The sequence below is a fragment of the Juglans regia genome, chromosome 7 (genome assembly GCF_001411555.2).
Source record: "Juglans regia cultivar Chandler chromosome 7, Walnut 2.0, whole genome shotgun sequence".
Classification (NCBI taxonomy): domain Eukaryota; kingdom Viridiplantae; phylum Streptophyta; class Magnoliopsida; order Fagales; family Juglandaceae; genus Juglans; species Juglans regia.
The window spans coordinates 12,461,440-12,485,638 of record NC_049907.1 but is presented as its reverse complement, the minus strand read 5'-3'; the positions used below and the strand labels follow the sequence as shown (position 1 = coordinate 12,485,638).

General features: G+C 36.4%; 2 protein-coding genes and 1 non-coding gene across 4 annotated transcripts in view; 1 reads left to right on the top strand and 2 right to left on the bottom strand.

Annotated features, from left to right (window-relative positions):
* Positions 1 to 4,924: 4,924 nt before the first annotated feature.
* Positions 4,925 to 8,192, bottom strand: LOC108992640 (pyruvate dehydrogenase E1 component subunit alpha-3, chloroplastic). The gene is made up of 3 exons (XM_018967238.2): positions 7,693 to 8,192; positions 6,409 to 7,189; positions 4,925 to 5,520 (listed from the first exon to the last, which is right to left on the bottom strand). The coding sequence occupies exons 1-3, from the start codon at positions 7,930 to 7,932 to the stop codon at positions 5,243 to 5,245; spliced, it is 1,299 nt and encodes a 432-aa protein (XP_018822783.1). The 5' UTR covers positions 7,933 to 8,192; the 3' UTR covers positions 4,925 to 5,242.
* A 4,680-nt stretch (positions 8,193 to 12,872) lies between these two features.
* Positions 12,873 to 12,944, top strand: TRNAC-GCA. The gene has a single exon. It is a non-coding gene; the product is annotated as a tRNA-Cys (tRNA).
* Positions 12,945 to 13,924: 980 nt separating this feature from the next.
* Positions 13,925 to 24,199, bottom strand: part of LOC108992639 (vacuolar protein sorting-associated protein 8 homolog) — a 28,218-nt gene continuing 17,943 nt past the window's right edge. Inside the window, exons 16-19 of one of the 2 annotated variants that reach the window (XM_018967237.2) lie at positions 15,600 to 15,930; positions 14,579 to 14,989; positions 14,240 to 14,483; positions 13,925 to 14,155 (exon numbers count right to left, since the gene is read on the bottom strand). In XM_018967237.2, coding sequence (XP_018822782.2) covers positions 14,130 to 14,155; positions 14,240 to 14,483; positions 14,579 to 14,989; positions 15,600 to 15,930 — 1,012 coding nt within the window. In that variant the 3' untranslated portion in view covers positions 13,925 to 14,129. Of the gene's footprint in view, positions 14,156 to 14,239; positions 14,484 to 14,578; positions 14,990 to 15,599; positions 15,931 to 24,199 lie in introns of those variants that run through there. The other variant, XM_035691848.1, reaches the window with a different exon arrangement.

Here is a 24,199-nt window from a genome sequence, read left to right as displayed (position 1 = left end):
AACCATGAGATGGAAATGTGAAGGAAATAAAGGAAAATCAAGTATTGTGATCAAGCCATCTAAGCCAAACATTATTCCATCCAACCATTAATTTTTGTGCCAACTAGTGAAATCCCAAAAAATTGAAATCCAATTGAAACCCTAAAACCTTGGTGAAAACTAAAACCCCCAACCATAAATGTTGATCGGTTTTAGTTTAGTGTTTAATCACTTGATTAAATCACTTTCAAGTGCTATTAACTATTCAAATTTATGTAATTACACCCTTATTTATTCTTTTGTACCTTTTAAATTTCATTGGACTAAGAAAAAATGAATTTTTGCTTGTAAGAAACCGAAACCCCAAACCAAACCCTATTGAAACCCCAAATGAGCCCCAATTGGTTTAGTCCCTTTAAGGCCCTCAGAAAAGCTCGACCTATGCATGGCTTCTTGAGGACATTTGCCCACTACCATGAGTGTACTTTCACTGCCCATGTTAGCCCCAAATAGGCTGATGAGAGGTCAATCAGCCACCTCACCACCACCATTCACATGGAAGCTTCCTTGGCTGAAAATCATGTGATGCTACCCATGGTTATGGCTGATAAAACTAGCATCAAGTGGTCACTCACATCCCCTCTAGCCCATAGTTCTATATAAGTCGTCCATGACTTGTTCTTCATGTTTTTGTCACTTTCACTTTGCTTTCTTGGAGAGAACTCTAGAGGAGACTTCAGACAGCTTTTCTGGCCATTCTTGCTTTGATTGTTTTGAAGCCTTTTTAAGTATATTCTCTTACGAAACTACCTTCATATAAGTTGTTTCTCTTTAAGTCTAGTTTCTATTAATATATGTTTTATAATCTTTCATAGAGGTTTGATATGTAAAATGTTTGTTTAAGCATGGAAAGGTCTTATTGGGCGACAATCTAGATGTTGTGTGAAACTTTGATTTTTCTTTAATGAAGTTTTTGGCATTATCTTGGTCCGGTCCTTTTATGGTTTAGAGTTAACATATTAACATGCAAGTTATATAAGTGTTTTTCATGATTTAGATTTGTTGTATGTTAAGATTTTTTACAAAGAGTTTTGCATGATTTCAGAATGTTGGATATTGGAGGTGTAAAAACAGTTTCTGTTTTGAGAAAGTGTTGATCTCTTGTTATGGAAGCATGATACTATGGTCTTAATATTCAAATATTTTGATCTTAGGACTTTGATATATATGTTAAGATGTTATTTTTGGAGAATAATGGTCTTGATCTTGATGAAATAAATTGTTATGCATGCAAAGGTTCGGAGATGGCTTGATATTGAAGCTTCCGGGTTGCTTGATATTTTTATGAAATTGTTTCCACATGATTTTTGGGTTTTATGATAGGATCATGTTTAGGAATTGATTTCACAGCATTGTTCTTTGAGGTTTAGCCATTGAATATTTCAGATTTGGAGTGTGTGAGCTAAGTTAAGAACAGATGGTACTTGGTTAGGACACAAACTTGATTTGCCTTATGTTTTTATGGATTTTTGTCATATGATCGTAGGTTTAATGCTTAGATCATGTTTAGAAGTTGAATATGAGGTATATGTTTTTATTTCTTGAAGATTTATTTTATGAGAAATTCGAATCTATTGGTTTGATCTAAAATCAAAGCATGTAGTACTCGGCTTTGAAGTTAGTGTGCAAGTCGTTTGTGATTTTTGTGGTCTTTGATTTGTTTGTTCAAGCATGTTATTTCTTGGTTGACTTATAAACATGTTAGGAGTATAATTATGAACTTTTGGAATTCTTGGAGTTGATTTCAAGAGTGTTAGACCAAGAACATAGTGGATTGTTCTATTTGGTCAAAGTTTAATGTTTTGACATGTTTATTTATATAGGGAGTTTATAATTTTTATGGAATGTATATTAAGATGTCTTAGAAATATCTCCTTTAGAACCTAAGATATGATTTTTGGAAGTTGGTGAAATAGGTTCAAGCATGAAAGTGTGTTTGAAGGTCAAGTATGCAAGAAAGTGTTGAGTTTGGCCCTAGAATCGTTCAACCATAGTGAAGTTCTTCTAGTTTTGATTTTTTTTTTAAATTTTTTGACTAGATATTTAGATTTATGACAAAAGTTAGGGGTAAAATAGTCATCTTTTCATAAGTAGAGGGGTGAAATGGTTGAGTCAGTCTTTTTATGTTTATAAGTTTGTTAATGAGGAGTTTCTAACTCATAGAAATATCTCCTTTTAGTTTACGCTAATTCACGCTACTTTACATCATGCTACAATCACTGTAAGTTGGCCTCTAACTTACTTTCAGGATACTTGTGTATGTATGGTGGTAAAAAACCATCATTCGTGTTTGTTATGCTTATAAATAAATATATATATATATATATATATATATACACACTAGATTATGCCATGTTATTTAGTCACACATACATGTAACTTCATGTTAAGTTATGTCATCTGTCATTTCATTTCACGACACGTCATTATTCCATTCGTATAGTTGTCACGAAAAACAGTATTTTCTCAGTTAGTCATGCATGGAATACTCGTGGCATAATCACTATGATTGTTCAAGTATCTCCATTGATAATTCACGCAATGTACTTCTGGCATAATCATTATGATCGTTAGAGTGCCTCTACTAAAATACTCATGGTGTAATCATTCTGGTTGCCAGAGTATTTTCATTAATACTACTACTAAGTACTCCTGGCATAATTATTCTGATGGTTAGGGTATCTCATTTAAAAATACTCATGGCATAATCATTCTGATTATCTGGGTATCTCTGATGGAATATGTTGGGTGGAATCATTTTGATTGTTCACCATTCTTATTGTCAGAGTTCATGTTCAGTTTCACGTTCAGTTCATGTTCAGTATCACGTTCAATTCATGTTCAGTTTCAAGTTTAATTCACATTCAGTTCATGTCAATTTCAGTTCATGTTATGTTAAGTTCAGTCAAGTTAGGTCACGTCCATGTGTAGTCACATATTTCAGTCAAACCATGTTATGTTTAATTAACCAGTTCATTTATTGAACAAGATTCCAAGTTCATGTTCAGTTTCAAGTTTAGCTCGTTCAGCTCCAAGTTTAGTTCATGTTAGTTCAATCCATGTCAATTTAGGCCATGTCGGCACATGTCATGCTATTTTCCAAGTCATGTCATGTTCATTTAGGTTCACGTTAGCATTCATGTCTTTTTACTGTCATGCATGCATCTGTATACTGCTAGTTTAAGTTGATTGCTAATTTGTTGAGATTTGTAATCAAATCTCTCTTGGTAGTCTCAACTATCATTCCACCCAAATGGTAGACTATGTGTCGGGATTAGGAGGATTCGTGGAGGATCATCTGGAAGAGGTCGATTAGACCGCAACGCAACAATGAGGAGCTCATCACGTCGATGCTCTAATTTTTGGATAGGAATATGGCTATCCTGGCTTATTTGCACGAGCACTTAGCCTAGCCTAGTAGTTATTATGTTTGTTTTATTATGTACATGAGGAGCCTCGTCTCCAGTACTTGTGATGTTACAAATATTTTAGACAATTACTATAACTTTTAGACGTCAGTTATTATATGCTTATGAAGTACACTTATGTTAATTTGGGATATGTTACATCTGGTGCATAGTATTGCTAAAGAAAAAAAGTGTTCGCTGCGAATAATGCATATTACTAGATGCATGCTAAGTGCACTGCATCTTTATCTGTCATGAACGGGGGGGCATGTAGCCTTGTGTTGTATGTCCTGACGCTTCAAAGTTTGCCAAATCCCAAGCGAAATCTAGGAGCATCACAAGTTGACAAATCTTCACCTTTGCCCTCCTCTTGCTCATCATGTTCCGACACTGTCCTCTTTTCTCTACGTTGTGCCACACTTGTGTCGGCGTGGTTCATCATTTCAAATATTAGATTCCTGGCCTTCTAAGCACTCTCTTGGTTTCGTCGGAATTCCTCCTCCATTTGTTGTTGTTCGGCCTCTCTCCTTTCTTTTACATGTTGCTCAACTACGAATCGAGGTTTAACTTCGGGAGGCATGGCTACCATCCTGACAGTTCTTTTCACTCGCACCATTTTGTCTCTGAAGGGTTGTGGTTTGGAGTTAAGGGTTGATGCCCAATTGTCCATCTTACCCTATCTCGTGCGTTACAGCTTGATCATTATTGTGGCTCGAATAAATATGGGAACTGCTTCTACGTGACCTGCTCGCTTTCTTATGTAAACTCCTCATTTCCTACATTCCCTCATTGAATTTTTACCAAAGGTACAACTGTATATCTCTTTGTACTTATCTCCTATCTTTATACTTATCTATTTGTAACAATTTTCTCTATAAATAACAGATACGGCTCTGCAGCATGTATGAAAGCCAGAGTTTCTCAATACCGAGATATTCTAAAACCAATTCCAAAATTACTCCAATCAGTGAAGAGGGCCAGAGGGTTCGGCTCAGGGGCCTCTCGGTTTGAAATGAAAGGGGCGAGGGGGAAAGGTTCGAATTCATTTTCTTTTAAATAGCAGCACCTGAGTCGGTACAAATCGTCACTAGAAATTTTCGGAGGAAGTAGCATTTTCCATATACTAATTATGATAGAAACGTTGAGATGAAAAAAAAACATAAACAAAAAGACAATCTGCTTCGAGACAACGCATTTTACTTGTGAGCGCATTATGGTAGAGGCTGGCTTTATAGCCCTCATCAACTTTGGTACATGTGGCTGTTCACATGGTACAAAGCACTACGCACGGATTTTTTGTTATTATTATATTTTTAGTAGAGGGGGTGGATCTTAATCCACAAATTCCTAATCAACATCACGCTCCCACTGTCACACGTGGAAACAGAAAAACGAGTGGTCCATCCGAATATTGCCTTCCTTGAGAAATAAATTCCTACCTTTTCCACTAACTGCTAACATGAAAACACACAAGAAAATAAAGATAAACGGGGGACCTGATAAATGCAAAATTATATAATATTTTGCTACAAACAGAGTATGCAAACTGGGCTTTTGGAATTTGCCAATCCAAACACTTGCTTATCTGACATGACAGTCTTTTAAGAAAGGGGCAAAATCCAAAATTGGAAATACATAATGCAACCGAAAGAACAAATCCTGCTTACATTAGAAAAGCTGACACTGTTTCATAAGTTAACTAGTGATAGCTAGAAGTAAATAAATATAAATACTGCAACCATGAACTGAAAGCCAGAAGAAGCAGATTGCTCAACCTCCAAGCTTGAAGGGATTGATTACACATGAGCAGTGCCTTCGGTGAATTTGGGATCTTCACATCTATACCGGCCATCGGGTCCGATTCCAAAACCTTTTGGATCTGCAAACACATTCTCCAATAGCTGACTGCGACCTGGATGAGGGCTCTCATCTGCAAATTCAACAGCCTCCTCAACCACCTCATCTATCTTCTTCTCGATGGCCTTCAACTCTGGTTCACTGACTAGATTGTTCTCAAACATATATTTCTTCAATGCTGTGATGGGATCTCTAGTGGCATAGTGTGCCTTCTCAGCTGCAAAAGTAGAACCATGAATTGAGGCGAACATCTATCATCACTAAGGATAAAACGTGATCCCAGAAAGGAAGATGAAGTAAAGACCATCTATCATCACTTAAATGGCTTAATATGAAAACGTAATTTAAAATACAACTGTAATAATTTGCAAGTTAGGATAACTAAAATTATAAGCAGATAAGGAAGTATGTCGGGAGTAACCACATGCTTGGGCAAGGCTAATCAAGTTCTATATCTCCGTTGTGATTAGGGATGTAACAAAATTTAACACTGGTAAATGGAAAAAAAAAAAAAAAACATGTTTACAGCAACGGACATACCAATAAATAAAAGAATGCAGAAGCCACAGGGCCTACATCATCGTCAACTCCTAGATCGGTTTCTTTATTTTAGAGAAATCATTCCTAATACAGTTATACCAGCTCGTTTGAAGAATCCCAAAACTTGATTTTCTACACTTTTGACAAGAAAAACATTAAAAGTGGCGACACTAAGCTACCATGGTAACCAGCATGAATATTCCAATAAAGTAAACATCCAACAAAAGAACTAGCTGCTCTATCTAGCATTTAAGTAGCTATTCTAAAAACCCTTATGCTCATAATCTGACGCAAGTGATTCAATGCCAGAATATGGAATGTTTCCAATACAAGTGACATACAACCGAGGACAGGGTGGCATTATTTGAATTGGTTTACCCATATAAAAAAATAAAAAGAAAGAACAGTGGTAAAAAGCCATGGGAAAGAGGCAATAACTAGATCTTTGAATGCACAATACAAAACATCACATTCTAGCACAAACAAAAATGAAAGTAAATGTACTGCTCATCAAAAAGGAAATTAGGCATCCAAAATAGGGGAAAAGAAACAAACAAATGCTCACCAGGGTCACGAAGCTCATCTGGATCAGCCAATGAGTGCCCTCTAAACCTATATGTCTCACATTCCACCAATGTTGGCCCTTCTCCTCTTCTAGCCCTTCCAATTGCCTCCTTAGCCACCTCCCTCACTTTCAAAACATCCATGCCATCAACATGAACACCCGGCATCCCAAATGCTGGCCCCTTCTTCCAAATCTCTGGATCCGAGGTTGCTCTCAAGTGTGACATCCCAATAGCCCACAGATTATTTTCCACAACAAACACAATTGGCAATTTCCACAATGCTGCCATGTTCAAACACTCAAAGAACTGCCCATTGTTACAAGTCCCATCTCCAAAAAATGCCACAGTCACATGATCACAATCTGCCTCTTTCAAAACCTCCCTCCTATATTTGGAGGTGAATGCTGCACCCGTGGCCACGGGAATCCCTTCACCAATGAAGGCAAACCCACCAAGCACATTGTGCTCACTAGAGAACATGTGCATTGAACCACCCTGGCCGCGACAACATCCCGTGGTCTTTCCAAAGAGTTCACTCATCACAGCACGAGCTGAGACCCCTTTGCTCAGCGCATGTACGTGATCACGGTATGTGCTGGCCACACAATCTTCCTTTTTCAAAAGCTTGATAAACCCAGTTGACACAGCCTCTTGGCCATTGTAGAGGTGAACGAAACCAAACATTTTTCCCCTGTAATACATCTGGGCACACATGTCCTCAAAAGCTCTGCCTAATACCATGTCTTCATAGAGCTCCAAGCCTTCTTCTTTCGTGATCAGCTGTAAACACAATTAGGCAAAAGCAGAAATCTGAGACTCTGTGTCTCCAGAAAATATAGAACGAATCATATGTTAAAATTATTTAGTTGTTAGACGCTAATATGAGAGAGGAGTGATATAATGAAATTTTCTCCGATACTATCCGGTTAAGGCATAAATCAATAGTATTGAAAACAATATCAAGATTAAAAGAGAGAATGTTATCACCTGAGTACTTCGATTTCAAATTATCAAAATAGTGTCATAATTAAACAAATAGTTTTAATTAGGCTTCAACCAGTCGAATATGTTAGCTTTCCCAGGTTCCAAATACCCATAAACAAAAGCAGAAGCCCTTTTAAAGTACTACTAAGAAATTATTTTATTTAACTAATATTTCTATGCGAAAAAAGAATTCCCAGAAAATCTAGGATCATATAATCGAATTACCATAAAAGCGTTAATATTTATATATAAAAATAAAAAAGAAAAAGGAATGGGGGCAGAGCGGGTGAGGAGATTACCAGATTGGAGGTGGATTTGGGCTTCTTTGCCTTGAGGACGTCGGATACCGCAACCACGGCGGATCGACGATGGATATTAATGTGATTGGAATTCGTCAGAGGATGGAAGCGAAACTTGTGAGTGGATCCGAGAAAACGTGTTGCTTTGAAAGGGTCGAGAAAAGGCTTGTGGTCATTGGATCTAGCGGCGGTTGTGCTGAGAGGGATGGGGTGGGCGAACTTGGTGGTGGCGAAAGACATTATTGTCTCCGTTTCCCCGCGGTACCAGCGTCGCCTCTTGTTTGGGGGCTTAGAAAGAGAGAGGAAATGAAATGGAGATTGAGGGTGGAGGGGAAAATAAGAAGGGAAAGGCAAGGGGGAAGGGCGGAGGATACGAGGGAGGGAAGTGTTGCAATAACCGCCTGGAGCTTGAGAGTTGGAAGCTGTTGGGCGTATTTGTATTTACCGCAGGGGAAAGCCACCCAACTCCAACCAACCTTATTAGTTATACTGATGACACAATTACGGCTGCATCTACTGCTAATGGTGCCCCACTACATTGCCTACAACTTTGGCCTCGTAAACTCAGTTATGTGGGGGGTTTGAACAACGTACTTTCAAATGATATGTTTGAGTTTTGTTACAAATCAGTCACTCTTTATATCATAGACCTCACACGTATAATTTTTCATAGAGTTTTAAAATTTTTTCATAGGATGTATGAGTGTTTTTCGTAGTGTAAAGTATGAAATGATGAATATTGACTAATAAAAAGAATTTTTCCTTTAAGTAATATACACTCTCTTTGTAAAAGGTAGGTAGATTTGAGACCTACATAAAAAAACTCATGTTTTTAACAGTAAATCTTGCTTTTTAAAAAAAAAAAAAAAAAAAATGAATGTGCGGGACTTATACATCTTAAAACTGTATCTAACATTATTGAGTCCAATTCGATATAGTCTCTCTCCATTTTACCCTTTCATTGTTGCTTTCAAGATTTGATGTTAGTTATTAGGTTTTGCATTAGACTGTTGAGTGATTGTTGTAGTGGTAGTGATGGTAGTTGAAATGGTGATACATCCTTCTCTTGTGTAGGGTATTTACTTGTTTTGTCGATTTGTAATGAGTTGGCAAATTCTCGTTTGTTTTCACAATATATCTCATCTCATCTAATTATTATAACTTTTTCAAATTTCTACATACAATAAAATGAATAATTCAATTTTTTCAAATTCAAAAATAATAATATTATTAAAAAATATATATTTTAACAATATTTTATTTAATTTTTAACTTTTAGCACAACTCATCTCATCTCATCTGTAAATACAAACGAGAAATTTTTGAGTTTTCTTAGAGTTCATGGTTCACTTTAACACCCAAACTTCACATTACATGAAAGATATTATACACAACAAAAAATAATTCTAGATTACTAAAACGAAAGTTCCACGTGTTAAATATTATCATGAAATAATACATGTTACAAAAGTGACCACACAATGCAATTTTCAAGAGTCAATCTTCAAAATATTTGGCCATTCTAAAGGCCTCAAGGACAGTAATTTGAAGAGCAATAAGGGTCTTCTCTCCTCCATGAGTAATTTGGTCCCTACATTATCTGCAAAATATAAAATAAATTTGGAAGTGGCAATACTACATGAGTCCACATGAGCTTAGCAAGTGAATACTGACTAATCTGCCATGGTGATTATAAACACTTCAATTTATTACAAAAGAATTCTCTATAGTTCTCAAAGACGTAAATGCAATAATAGATAGCCATATTTCAAGGACTTAAAAGACCACATATACTATTTTTTTTTCTCATTAATATGATTAGGGTTTTAGATAGTAAAATATGGTACCGAAACAAAATGATGTAACACTACAAGAAAACTGTTTATTTGCTGCCAGTTATTTCTTAAAAAAATGATTATTTTCTACTAAAATGAATCTGTTTTTGTCCTAAATAATCTTTCTCGTTATAAATAATCTATCTCAAATGCCCAATTTTTTTTGTAGTGTAATAACTTTAAGAATAGAGCTATTCTCTATCTTAAATTTATTACCCTCAATCATATCTTAAGTGGCTGCTATTTAAGTGGTTGATAAGCCAATAGCATATGGCCTGATGGCACAAGACCCACATCTCCAAAATGGAGATTATGGGTTCGACCCCCCTCCCCATGTATCAAAAAAAAAAAAAAAAGTGGTTGATAAATTAAACAAGTGACTTAAAATATGCCACATTAACGAGTGTGACTGTGGATGACAAGATTTAGGATGAAAACTACATAATATTGTAGTATCAACTATTCAACTTCCACTCGACTTCTAATTAGTTGCTAAGCTTCTTGACCACTTGACTTTTTAGGCGTACTTAACCGAGAGCTATTCATAAGCCTAATATCACGCTTCAGTTATTTATTTTATTTAATATTTCTACCAAGTAGTATCACCCTCCATTTAATGGAGGGTTAGTATGAAAATGAATTATGTTACGTATGATTATTTTTGTATATTCTTTATGCACTCAATTGATGTGATTGACCAAAATAATTATTTTATATTAAAAAAAGTGTGACGTAGCCAATCACATTAGTGTAATACACAAAGGAGTATACAAAAATGACTGCACATAAAATTTTTCTTAAGTTATTTACAGCATATTTATTCTTATTTTCATGGAGACATGTTCTTGAAATGATGAATAAAGAGTTGATCTGTTCTTCTTCCCTATAAAGAGCTGTTTTATCATTCTAACTATATATGTGCCAACAACACCTTTACATTAACTAATGCATACTGATGTTTCGACCTCAACGTTTCAGTCAATCTTTGGTTTTAAGTGCATGTGTAGACCCTATATTCAATAAGAGAAATTCTATTTGTAGTTTCCACTTAGGGACGGTATATACAAACCATTTATTAAATAAGAAAAATCATCATTTTAGGAGGGATGCTTTTGTAATTTTAAAAAATTTTAAAGATAAAGTTGTCTAGGCTTGCATTGCAGTCCTTAAATGAGGAATGTATCTATCATTGCTCATTCAACAAAGACTATAAATCTTTGAATGGATTAAAACAGTCCCCTAAAGCATAATTTTCTCTCAGATCTCGGGCCATCCCCTCACTAGCGGATACCTGTTAAGATCTCAGGTCAACACCTCACTGGAGGATAGCTAGCTCTCCGTTTATGAATGATCAGTACATGAGTGACAGCATACATTTCTAGACCACATATCTCCCCAAATAAGTGTTGAGAATAATCAATTAGAAGCAACCACGCAGTGAGTGCAAAATGTGCACTGCTATAATGGTTTCTCTCTAGCATTACTCTTTCTATTATGATCTGTGTTGACGACATACACACACACACATATATATATATATATATATATATTTATATATATATACACACCATGAATTATTTTCATTGAAAGACAATGGACCTCTCTCCTAATTTCTTCTTTTTTGTTCAAGCAAGTACTCGAACCTCCACTGATCGACACTCTCCAAGTACGATGGCATAACCTTAATGGATCATTCTCGTTATAGGCGTAGTTGGGGCTCTGAAATATTGCACAATCACAAGACCAAAGATTTTCGTTCTCAATCAATCGGTTATGTCAGCAGCTCTGATCCCCTTCTACTCACTGGTCTGCAGCCAAGCGTGTCTTAAGATACACTTGAAGATCAGGTCTACAAATCATGGATTACTTTACTCTAAAGGATCCCTTCAAGTACCATTTGTGTTCTGTAACTCTGGGTCGGGAGTCCAGATAGCTGACAATCTACAACTAGCTAGTTTTGCTATATATATATATATATATATATATATATATATATATATATTTGCTCCACACCTTGTTTCATGGATTGTTAAGAAACAAGCTTTCGTTTCCCGTTGATGCACGAGATCAGCTAAATATCGATTGTTGGCCATACCACCGCTGAAATTTACTTGTTATGCATGCTTTTCAAAGAATTATTATATATTGTCACTCTTCTGATCACATCTGTTCCAATTTCATGGCGTAATAAATTAATAGAATGAGTGCTTCTGCTTGCTATGACATGCATGCAAAGCACATAGAATTAGACTACCATTCTCTACACAAAAAAGGTAGTCAACAAGGACATTTTAGCTTAATTGCTACATGATTACTACCATAGTTGATAAAGTAGCAAATATATTCACTCAAGCTAGCTAGCTAGCTAGCACTTCCCTCTACAAAATTCATGCGTCTACGTGACAATCTTCGAGTAGTGTCACTACTGTGCGCTTGAAGGGCGGGCCGGGTATAAGAGACAAAAAAACAAACAATAAATGCACGCATGCATACAACAAATAAACACATGCACACTTAAATCAACACGTAACCCAAGTGGTGAGTGTTGTATATCTTCAATATTCGCAGCTCCGAGAAATGTTCTCATGACAACAGTAGTCTACGATTATTTTTTATTTTTTATCTACTTCTCATTACTATTTACTATTATTTAATATAATCATTATTTTTTCATTAATATTCACAAAATATCTGATATCACTTCATTATCTAAACGCAACGTAAATCACGTCAAGACTCAAACCAAAGATTTTGTGAGCAATTTGCTTACAAAATTCATGCGATCTAATTTTGTGATGCACATGTAAATGAGGCGGATACAATTGGTATGAATGAAAATTGCTCCTCTCCATCAGTTGTCTTTTTCTTTGAAAAACGAACATCTTCAGTAGTATTTAAAAAATGAGAGCCCTCTTCCAGATCATGCCATAGATGTAACTAATTATGCTATCATTGTAAAATAATATAAATATGGATATTATGTAAACGCATGCATGTAGCTAGGTCGTACAAATATTTATATAAACTCGATCGAGATATAAAATATTCTCTTTTGTGATAAAATTACATCATTATTTCATTTAATGATAATCTATTCGAATTATAAAAATATAATTACTTTATGAAAAGTACTAGCAACCCGCCACTGCGAGTAAGCTGAAAAATGCGAAACCCCCTTTTCTTACGTGGACTTTATTGTTCTCATCCGGATTCAAACGTGGCACTGCTTCACCGGATGAGCCAAGTTGATATTCGTACGATGTTTTATTTTATGAAAATTAGGAAATGTTCTAAAATAAATAAATATTTAAATATTTACCGAAAGGAAGAACGGATAACTATTGAGGGTCCTTAGCTCAGTGGTAGAGCATTTGACTGCAGATCAAGAGGTCACCGGTTCGAATCTGGTAGGGCCCTAACTTTCTTCAATTGTTTTCTCAGTTTTAGTTAGTTAACTTCGTTTTTTTTACATATACTTTTCCACCTACCCCTCTTGTTCTCTTACGCAATTTTTTTTCTTCCATAATTTCTGATACTCAACTCAAGTTTCTCTCCATTCACAGATTCGTTAAGCTGATTCGGGCCAAAAACAAAACTGATATTCCTCCGTCCTCTCTCGGCTTTCCTATCTTTTTTTTTTTTTTTTTTTAAACGGAGCACATTCATTCTTAAAAGCAGACATTATAATGTTGACCAAAAACAAACAATACAAACCAATTACAATTTTAATGGCTTTCCAGCAATGTTTTAAATTTCATACCGTACCGGATGGTACGGCCGAAATTTTTCGTTTTGGCCGGCCGGCCAGTACAGGTACAATATATGTTTCGTACCGGCTAAAATACCGACCGTACTGGCCGATACCGGCCATACCGGACTAAATTTCGGCCTGTACCGGCCTATATTTCGGCCGGTACCGACGGATATTTCGGCCTGTGTTTTTTTTTTTTTTTTTTCGTTTTTTCAAACTACAAACTTGTTTTTTAACCCCTAATTCAGACTAGACTATTTATAATTTTTATATATATGTATTTATATATAATTTATTTATATATAGACTATTATTTTGGAATATAATTTTTATATATATTTATATGTATAATTTATTTATATTTCAGTTATCCCGAAACGCTATTCCGAAACGGTACCGGTACCGAAATATTTCTTTCCAGTGCCTTGACCGATACGATGTCCGGTACGGTATTCAAAACATTGCTTTCCAGCACACTTTCGTGACTGACATGATCTAATCTAGACTGTAAATCTCTAGAGACCTAAGTCTAAGAGATAGCATAACTCTATCCACGATAGAGATAACAAAGCCCCCTATTCCAACTAGGCGGACTAGGGTGCACCACCATTCTCCAGTTGCAAAAAGGGCAGGAGGAATTAGACCATAGTCTAAAAAATATCGCTTCATTAATTGATTCTGTTCTATTTCAATTTCCGTAAAGAATACCTTCACATTATTTAATGCACAGCTTATTCTACTTACAACAGTTGTACATATAAACAAAATTTGAAAAAAAAAAAAAAAAGGAGAAAAAAATGGCATGGTCCTCATCATCTCCAGTATGTTACTGTTCTGTACACGTGCTTGCATTACCGCTTGTTGCTCTTCTCCTTGCCTATATAATAAGTGTTTCCCATATGTTAACACTGAACAGATCAGAAAAGCTTCAACCCCAAGTAGAATTAATATCAGTACTCACCAAATATACTTGATTTCAAAGGTGGGAACCGAAGAGACGATCCCTTTACTCTTAGCTCCCTCAGTTTCCTGTTTTTACTTGGTTTCTCTATTTTTGCAAGGGCATCGCTACTTTCTCCTGTAAAAATATTTGTTCCTTTCTTTACTCTTTCATGATAGACAGCTGGTGGCGCAAGTCTCAGCTGAGGCATGTTTTCTATCTGGACTAATCTCTGGTCTTTCTGCAAATTGGTCAAGATCTCAAACTGCAGCATCCAGTTTTTTATTAGATTTCGATGTTAGTGAAGTCGGGGGGAAACAGAAATGATAGTGATAATTATAAAATAGAAAATCCTTTTACCCGTGAAATTTGCTGAAGCCCATAAGAACTCTCGGATGCATCACCTTCATGCCGATGTAGGATACTTGTTCCATGTGATTGTTGGGGTCTGGATGAAAATTTACTCACTAAACCATTTTCTGGAAGAATCGATTTACTTCTAGCTTTTTGAGATTTCTTCTTCGGCATACAAATTGGGCATCCAGATGAGGCTCCTCTACTCGATGCCTCGTTTTCTGGAACTTCGCATTGGATATGAGTTGCATGGCCGCAATTAAAAACTCGAATGCTGAAGCTAGAGGAATTCTTCGTGAGCAGGCAATTACATATACTACATACAAAACTCCGGGGTGCATATGCATGAGAGGCCCCCTTCTTGAGTAAACTCATGGTATAGAACGTATCATCCTCTATTAAGGATTTGGCAGTGTCCTAAAATAAGAGTAAATAATTTGCATCAATAAAAACAATAACATTTCCCAATTGAAATAATCACGGTTGAGTCATATTATAATAACTAAGGAATAAGAACAGTTATTCATCCCAAGAAGATCAAGAATTAATGTATACAAGTAATAACTTATAAAGTAAATGTACGCAATTAGAAATTACAGTCAGACTAAAATTTCCATTCTGGATGAGAATTGGTACAAAGTTTAATAACTTTACTTGTGTCTAAAACCCGATGCCTTGATGAATCTGGTTTTGTATGGCAGAAATACTACGTGCAACATGCCATGCAACCCTTTGTCATAATTAGATGCACAACTTTCAAATTCATTGCATTAGTTTTCAGGAGATCATAAATTCCAAATTTGGAAGAAACTTTATTCATGGATCTTAAACTATAAAACTCCTTCATACAATCACACCAAAAGACTCGTAATTCAGATGAAGAACCTTTAAAACTTAATCATGTCCGTTGTGAAGTTAAAACTCAATAAAGATGCAAAAAGATCCCTCATACATGAATTCATGCCACAAAGGATACATAAAGACAGACCACGACTGAAGCACAGCATGAGCTTAAAAAGTAATATACCAGAATTCGTCTTTCAAAGCCATATATTCCGAGCATGCCCAATATGGTAAGTTTAAAATCACCGAACTCCTGGCTGCCGTTATCAGCAAGGAGTTTCGACATGATAGTTGGCAGGCGAACAAATCCTATCATTCCCTCAACAATTGCTTTGATGAAATGAGAAAACAATTTCCTTAAGATATGAGCTCCTCTACTGGACTTTGAGATTCTCCACCTAACTATGCGTGCCTCCTCATTCTCTTGTGAGGCTGATGATTCAGTTAGCATTTGAACATGATTTTCTCCTCCAGATAACACATCATTTTCTGAATCCATCAAAGGGTCACAAAACCTGTAATGAATTTTAGTAAATAATTGGCGCCGAAAAAAATGCACATGCACGAATCTTAATTCTTACGATCACAATAGCTTACTTTTTTCATTGGTAAGATCACAATAACTTCCTACTAGAAATTAATGTACAATTTTTTTTTCCCATAACTAAAATAATCTTTATTAAAAAAGTACAAAAGGTGCAACTCAAGCACAGAAACTATAAGAGAGACACTTATCAAGAAAAAAAATCATGCCAGATTTAATCCATTATAGTCAATAGAACCAGTTCACACGAGAATGGTATTGATAATTTTCTTTTAAGTAAAAAGAGATTTTATTAATCCACGTAATTAGGCAATGCCTGAGTATACAGGAAGTATACAAGAATGAGCCTAATTACAAGCTACACACTGCGCGCTGTGAAAAGCAACATAAAAGTCATTAAACCCATAGCAACAATGTATGAAAAAAAAAGTCCCTAAACCCATCCGGTGAGCGTTCCTTATTGTCGAAACAACAACCATTTCTCTCGTTCCATGTGCACCACATTAAGCATAGAGGCACCATCTTCCAAACAGCCGCAATGTGACGATTGCCCCGGATTCCTCTCCAACATGACAATAAATCTATCACCCTCCTAAGCATTACCCATGCAATACCAAGCCAGTGAAGATTTCATCCCATCCCATAAAGGCTTGACTACTTCACAGTGAAGGAGATAATCCGCTGATTAACTATTGTGCTTGCACATGAAGCACCAATCTATTATTTAGAGGCCATGCTTTTTCAGCTTGTCGATAGTCAATATTTTCTCATGGGATGCCAGCCAGCCGAAGAAAGCAACCTTGAGGGGGACATTACTCCTCCAAATGCACTTCCATGGGAAGGCATTGGAAGAGTGAGTCGTCAATACCTTGTAGTAGAATCTGACTGAGAAGTTCTTGTTCCCTGTAGGTGTCCAAAGTAATCTGTCCTCCCTTCCTACCTGTAAATTCAGCACGTATAACGCACTGTAAAATTCAGCAATGTCTCCCACCTCCCAATCCTGTACAGCTCTAATAAATCCCACGGACCATTGAAAGGAATCAGTAGAGATGTCCATGTTATCAGCCACTGAGGCACCCTTATCTAACGCAATCCTATAAAGAGGGGAAAGCATTTTTCAAAGTAACATCACCACACCAAATATCGTACCAAAATGTGATTCACGTGCCCCTTCCCACCTCAAATCTGAAATTACCGAGTAAATATTCCCAACCATTACGGATAAATTTCCAAACTCTCATGCCATAAGCCCCTCTTACTTCATTAGAGCACCAGCCTCCCCAAATGCTTCCATATTTAACATCGATGATGTTCCTCCAAAGAGCATTCCCTTCCCGATGACCATAGCCATTTTCCTAAAAGGGCCTCGTTGAAGGTTCTCAATTTTCTAACCCCTAACCTGCCACAAGACAAAGGGGCGCAAACTTTATCCCACTTAATCAAATGGAATTTTTTTGCGTCCTCTAAACCTCCCCACAAGAAATCACGGAAAATCTTCTCCAGTCTATTCGCCAACCCTGCAAGCAAAGGAAATAAAGATAAAAAGTATGTTGGGAGATTGGATAATGTACTCTTGATTAGGTAAATTCTCTTCCAACCCACCAATTTGCGTTCAATCTTCTCAACAATCACATCCCACATTGCCTTGGATTCATAAGGAGCCCCCAAAGGAAGTCCAAGATACTTCATGGGCAAGGATGACACCTTGCAGCCCAAGATGGCAGCCAATTCGCTTAGATTATTAACCAAGCTAACTAGAACCATTTCAGATTTCGATAGATTCACCTTAAGACCGGAAGCAGCTTCAAAGCAAAGTAGGAGGGCTCTCAAGGAACAAATATGGTCAGAATCCGGCTCACAAAAAATCAGCATGTCATCAGCGAAAAGGAGGTGAGAGACTGATAAGCTACCATGTGAGGAACCACCCACCGAGAAACCCGAGATGAAACTCCTATCCACCACCCCTTTCAACATTCTACTCAGCACATCCATCACTAAAATGAATAGAAGAGGGGATAAAGGGTCCCCTTGTCTCAAGCCCCAAGAGCTATTGAAGAAGCCTTCAGGAGTGCCATTCACCAAAATTGAGAATCTGACGGTTGTAATGCAATGTTTCATCCACTGACACCATCTTTCTCCAAAGCCATACCTACCAAGTATATACACCAAGAAATCCAAATTCACATGATCAAAAGCCTTTTCTATATCCAATGTACATAAGATAAATGGGGTGCCAGCTTTGACTCTACTCTCCAAGCATTCATTAGTGATGAGGACTGAGTCTAGTATTTGCCTTCCTTTAACAAAGGCATTTTGTGACTTCAAGATGATATGTCCCATAACTTCACTCAACCGTTTAGCTAGAACTTTTGAGATGATCTTGTATACCCCACTCACCAAACTTATGGAACGAAAGTCTTGCACCTCCACCGACCTCGCCCTTTTTGGAATGAGGGCGACGAATGAGGCATTAAGGCTTTTCTCAAATTTCATTAATGAGTGAAATTCAAGAAAAACCTTCAAATGTCCTCCTTGACAATGTCCCAGCAGGCCTGAAAGAAAGCCATTGTGAAACCGTCTAGGACCAGTGCTTTGTCTTTGTCCATCCCTTTTAGCAAGCTTAGCACTTCATCCTCTTCAAACGGCCTCTCCAACCAAGTCGCACTTGATTGATCAATTGAATAAAAAACCAGCCCATCTACCTTAGGCCTCCATTAATGTTGCTCCGCCATAAGCTTTTCATAAAAGTCGACAATGTGATCCTTAATAGCGCCACTGTCCGAAAGAACCCTATCTTCCGAATGAAGAACCTCAATGGCGTTCTTTCTTCAATAGGAATTAGCTACTCTATGGAAGAACTTTGTGCTCATCCCCGTCCTTTAACCAAAGGGCTCGAGATTTTTGCCTCCAGGTGATTTCCTCCATAAGAGTAGGGGTGAAAGTTGGTCGGTCCGGACCAGAGAAATTGATTGGAACAGTTGGTTCGGTCCGGACCGGACCGGACCGACCCAGAACCAAGACCGGTCGGTCTCAGTCCCTGAAATAGAGGACCGAGACTTTTTGGTCCGGTCCCAGTCCAAGGGTTTCCCACCCTGGACTGGACCGATCGAATTTAAAAAAATATATATTTTATATATATTATTTATATAATAATTGTATAATTAATTATGTAATTTTCATCTAACCTATCACCATTACAAATATAAAATTTTAAATATGTTATTAACAAATTAATATTCTATCAATTAACTAATTTATAATATCAATTAACTAATTATATAGTAATTATATAAGTTAAGAATGTAATTTTCATCTAATTTATTATCATTGACCATATAAAATAATTTTTTATTGAGTTAATTACATAATCTACATTAATAATTTACTTAATTTTAATTTAGTATTTTAAATAAATTTTTTTATTAATTTATTTAAAAAAATAAATAAATAAATAATTGGGCCGGTCCGATTCGGGAAAAATGATGGATCGAAAATTTCGATCCATCACCACCCTGGACCGGACTGGACCGATTTACACCCCTACATAAGAGTATTTTTTCCAGCTCAACTACTACAACCATTTTCCTTGCCTTGTAATCAGCCGAGACAACCCCATACACCTCTTTTTCATCAAAACACTGCAACTCCTGAAACAGATTGTTCCCCTGGTTGTTAATTTCCCAAAGACTTCCATATTCCACTTTCTCAGATTGTTTTTCAAGGCTTTAAGTTTCCCGGCTTAAAAAAAGCTAGGAGTGCCTGTGAATTTATATGCGGACCACCGCGATCTAACTTTGTCCGTAAACCCATCGGTCTTCAGCCACATGTTCTCGAATTTAAAGTATCTCTGTCCCTCTTGGACCACCACGTGAATTGATAAAAAAATCTTTGAGCTCCCCAAACATTTGTTTAACGACCCGGCCCAATAATTCTAAAGTCAAAATATTGATAATTTTTATTGGGCCTAAATTATATTTAATGGGTCATATTGGATAAGCCCACGAGCGATAAATCATTGAGATTGATTAGGAGGTTTAACTAGGCTCAATAACTAGGTTAAATCCTACTTATTATTTATTGAACGAGTTAAACTCCTTTAAGAATTTAAAGATCGGCCATTAGAAATTTATTTCAATTTAAAATCATCACTGATTGAAGTCTCCTACGCAGTCTCAATCCCTGCTAACCCTACATTGAATCAACTACTACATCATGTTTTTAAATTCAAACTCTCTTCTTGAAGAATCACGACTTAGTCCAACTCACATCGGCATCCTATTCCAACAGAGATGCAACTCTACAAGTCATCTTCACGTTAAAATTCTTTAACCAACTGGATTCTCAAACTCTAAGTCATGCATGTCTCCACCTCTCACTAGGATTCATGCCCCAATAGAACTCTCTTACAATTCTACAAATTATCTTCACATTAAAACTCTTAAACCGACTCCTTATATATACGCTCAGCCCCATGCACTTTACATGTATCTCATTCCTCTTCAAGCCCTAGAGTAGTTTTTGCTTACCCAAAATCATGCAGAGCACCTCTAGCCCACCAACATCCCTCACGTTTTCTCTCTCCTTCTAGTTCACGTGATCGATTTCATGCCGAAAACATTGGATTAACACTGCGAGGTAAATAGCATGATCATACCCTTACACGTATGTACGGTAAACATGTCTTTTATAAAAGTATTATGCATGTACACCCTCCATTGGAAGCCCCTTATTATGCACCCAAGTCATGATAAAATTATGAAAATCCATGATTGTACGTAAATAATTTTGCATCAAAATATTTATGAAGTCATGATTTTATGTGAGTTATGCATTAAAATATTTTGTGAAAAGTCGTGATTTATGTGAAGATTTTATGCATTAAAATATTTATGAAAATTCATAATTTTACGAAATGAGTTATTCATTAAAATATTTATGAAAAATCATGATTTTATGTGAGGAAATATGTATCACGACATTTTATGAAAGAATGCGATTTCAATTGAAATCTATGATATGACAAGTATGCTAGTATGATTAAGTATGAATAATAAGATATGTAACAGCCTATGTTATGATATGAAGATGGTACCATATGTTATGGGCATATTGCATTGCCTAGTTGTACATGCTAGTAGTGAATCCAGTGTGACTTCCTTATGTGTGGATTCCACAACCCCCATGAGTGGAATCGAAATCTACTTAGATTTGCTAACCTTCAAGGGGGTCAACAGTGGATACCGGACTATAACAAGTGAAAAATAAGTTCATGTTCACGTTATTTACGTATGTATTTATGAGTATACATATTTTCAAGAAAACTCTGTTTATTATGTTTATTGTATGATGTGTTGCTCATTGAGTATTAGACTCATTTTTTTATATTTTTATGTTTTAACCACCCAGGTGATGATCTTTATGAGGATGGATCTACAGAACAGGATTTGGCCCAGGGAGGCAAGGCAGAGGCCTATACAGTTTGTGTAATGCGTAGTTTTATGATTTTAGTTTAATAAGTTATTTTGATAAGCACTGAGACTTTATTGATTTTAAATAAGTACTTCCGTAGACTCTCTTTTGGATTTTAAGTACTTAATAAAGATTGAATTTATTTATTTATGGGATCTTTTGTACATGGCACTTCGTTAGTAAGAAAAGTTTAAGTCAAGTTTAGTAACACATTTGTTCTTCGAAAATTTTGAAAATGACTTTATTGGGAAGCGGGGTGTTACAATTTGCTCACACTGTCCCCAAAGATTCTGTTGTTCCTTTCCTTCCAAATATACCAAAAAATGAAAATAGGGTCCATCTTCCACACTGCAGCAATATGTGGACTACCACATAACCCTTTCCAGGAGAAAAAAAAAAAAAAAAAAATCCACAATTCTTCAGGGCTTGATCCAAGCCAATCCAACCTGAATAAAGAACTCCAGTGTACTTGCAATTTTATGATGCAGTAAAAGACGGTCAACAAGCTCCCCACTTCTTTACACATGCAACACCAATCAATCATGACAATGTGTCTCTTCCTTAAATTGTCCATGGTGAGAATCTTTCCTATAGAGGCTGTTCAAGCAAAGAACACAGCTCTCAAGGGATCCTTTGTCTTCCAAACGCTCTCCTAGGAGAATAATTTGTTGACATGAGAATTGAGGGCTTTGTAAAAATAACCAATATTGAACATCCCTTTTTTGGATGGAGCCCAGAAAACCTTGTCGCCACCTCTATTCTCAATCTTGTGGAAGTTAAAAATTCACAAAAAGCTTTCCCCTCCCAATCTTGACCTGCTCTAATGAAACTTATACGCCACTATGGAGAATCACAGGAGGATCTCCAAATTGTCTGCCACCGAAGCATTCCTTGGCACAGGCTACACTGCCTGCTCCTGCCCAGTAGAATCAAAAGCAAATCCATCCAGTTGGGGTCTCCAATCAAGTTGCTCAGTAAACAAACTGTCATAGAATTGCACATTATGATTTCTAAATAAGTGGAGCTTGAGCCGTCAACTGACATCATCTCAATAGAATTCTTTCTCTAATTCAAGTTAGCCAATCGATAGAAAAACTTTGTATGCCTATTGCCTTCTTTCAACCAAGCAACTCTTGACTTCTGCCTCCAGCATATCTAATAATGTAAACCACTCCAATTCACTTATCACTTGATTTTTCCTCACCTTCTCTTCTCCCCTTAACTCACTTTTTCCATCCTATCAAGGCTCAACTCATCCATAAGATCTTTTAACTGAAATTCAACATCGCCAAAATTTTGTTTGTTCCACTGCTTTAAGTTCCCTTTTAGAGCCTTATGTTTTTTGGTGAATACGTTGGAGAGCATTGAAAGTTGTAGGATGACTACCATTGTCTAACCTTATCAACAAAACCTTCAGTCTTTTTTTATTAGTACAAATCTTTATTAAAACCTTCCATGAATAAAGATTTCTTACTAATTAAACAAAAAGGCTTGAAGGTATCAATAAAGACGTCATACTTATCAAAATAAAAAACACCTTCAGTCTTCAAGCACATATTTTCAAATTTGAAATAACATCTACCACTATGAAACGTCTGCAATCCAGAAGGGGAAAACGATCTGGGCAGAAATCTATCCATTCTAGATCAAGATAAAGAGTCACAATTATTTGACCATTTAAAATTTTCACCAGCTAAAGGAAAATCCAAAAGCCCTTGCTCAAGAACAAAATTGGAAAAAGACTCCATGGCGGGGCAAAGATGACCATTTCCCGATCTCTCACCTCTCACTAGGGAAGCACGTAACATTAAAGTATCCACCATTTAACACATAGTACATCCCACTAACTGCCCAAACCCTCCAACTCCTCCCAGAATAATAATCTTTTGCTATCAAAATTTTGTAGACTTACCTATCAAAAACAAATTCGTAGACTCCCACAAACGCCCACAAGAGCAGAAAAATTATCGTGAGAACAAAATAGGAGGAACTGAATATGGAAATATCTTCTCACAGATTCTCATTGAAGACCATGTAAAGGCTAACACTACATATGAAATGACAATTAGAGTCTTGATGATATTCAAGTCTTCCCTTGTTATCTCTATCATTCATTTATTTCCTGATAGAAACTATCTAAATCAACCTTCATTCTGACCAAAGGAAAAAGAGGAAACAAAATTTTGTACCATCGAGCTACGCCGTTATTTCTTCTTTTTTATTTTTCCAATTCACGGCAACCAAAAACAGCATTTACCATGCCGAACCACCAAAGTTTGGTTAAGATCTCACTGTTACGATCAACAAATGATAGTATATGTGGCACAATCTTATTAGTTAGATCTCCAAGTGTGGGTACAAATTATCAAATTTGGGAAGTTTTGGGTGCCAACTGCAATTTTCTGTAGTTTATGATACATACTGCAAAATCAGTGGTAGTTCCAGGGTGCAAACTGTAATTTTTCCTAAAAAGATAGAAAAAATGGGGGTGAGAGAGAGAGACATGTCGGATTTTATGAGGGTTCTTTCTTCAATTAGGAAGTAAATAAAGTTGTCTCCTTAATTGTTTAGGAAATTCCAACTGTTTGGGAGTTCTGGAATAGTCTTTCATTTTTATCAAATGCATTTGTTTACACATTGTAGCTGATACAAGACAGTTGTTGACCATCAATTGTTAACTTATTGGAGGTTTGATTTCCCTACTTATTGGAGGCTTAATTTCCCTTGATTGTAATCATAAACCCTATTTTTCCATTACACATGTATCAAGA

What these genes read in the sequence shown, in the direction of transcription:
- LOC108992640 (XM_018967238.2), bottom strand. Translation starts at nt 7,932, where the DNA reads ATGTCTTTCGCCACCACCAAGTTCGCCCACCCCATCCCTCTCAGCACA. An exon ending in CCAAATCCACCTCCAATCTG is followed by an intron (nt 7,190 to 7,692) that starts GTAATCTCCTCA and finishes TTGTGTTTACAG; the next exon opens with CTGATCACGAAAGAAGAAGG. An exon ending in AGATGAGCTTCGTGACCCTG is followed by an intron (nt 5,521 to 6,408) that starts GTGAGCATTTGT and finishes CTACTTTTGCAG; the next exon opens with CTGAGAAGGCACACTATGCC.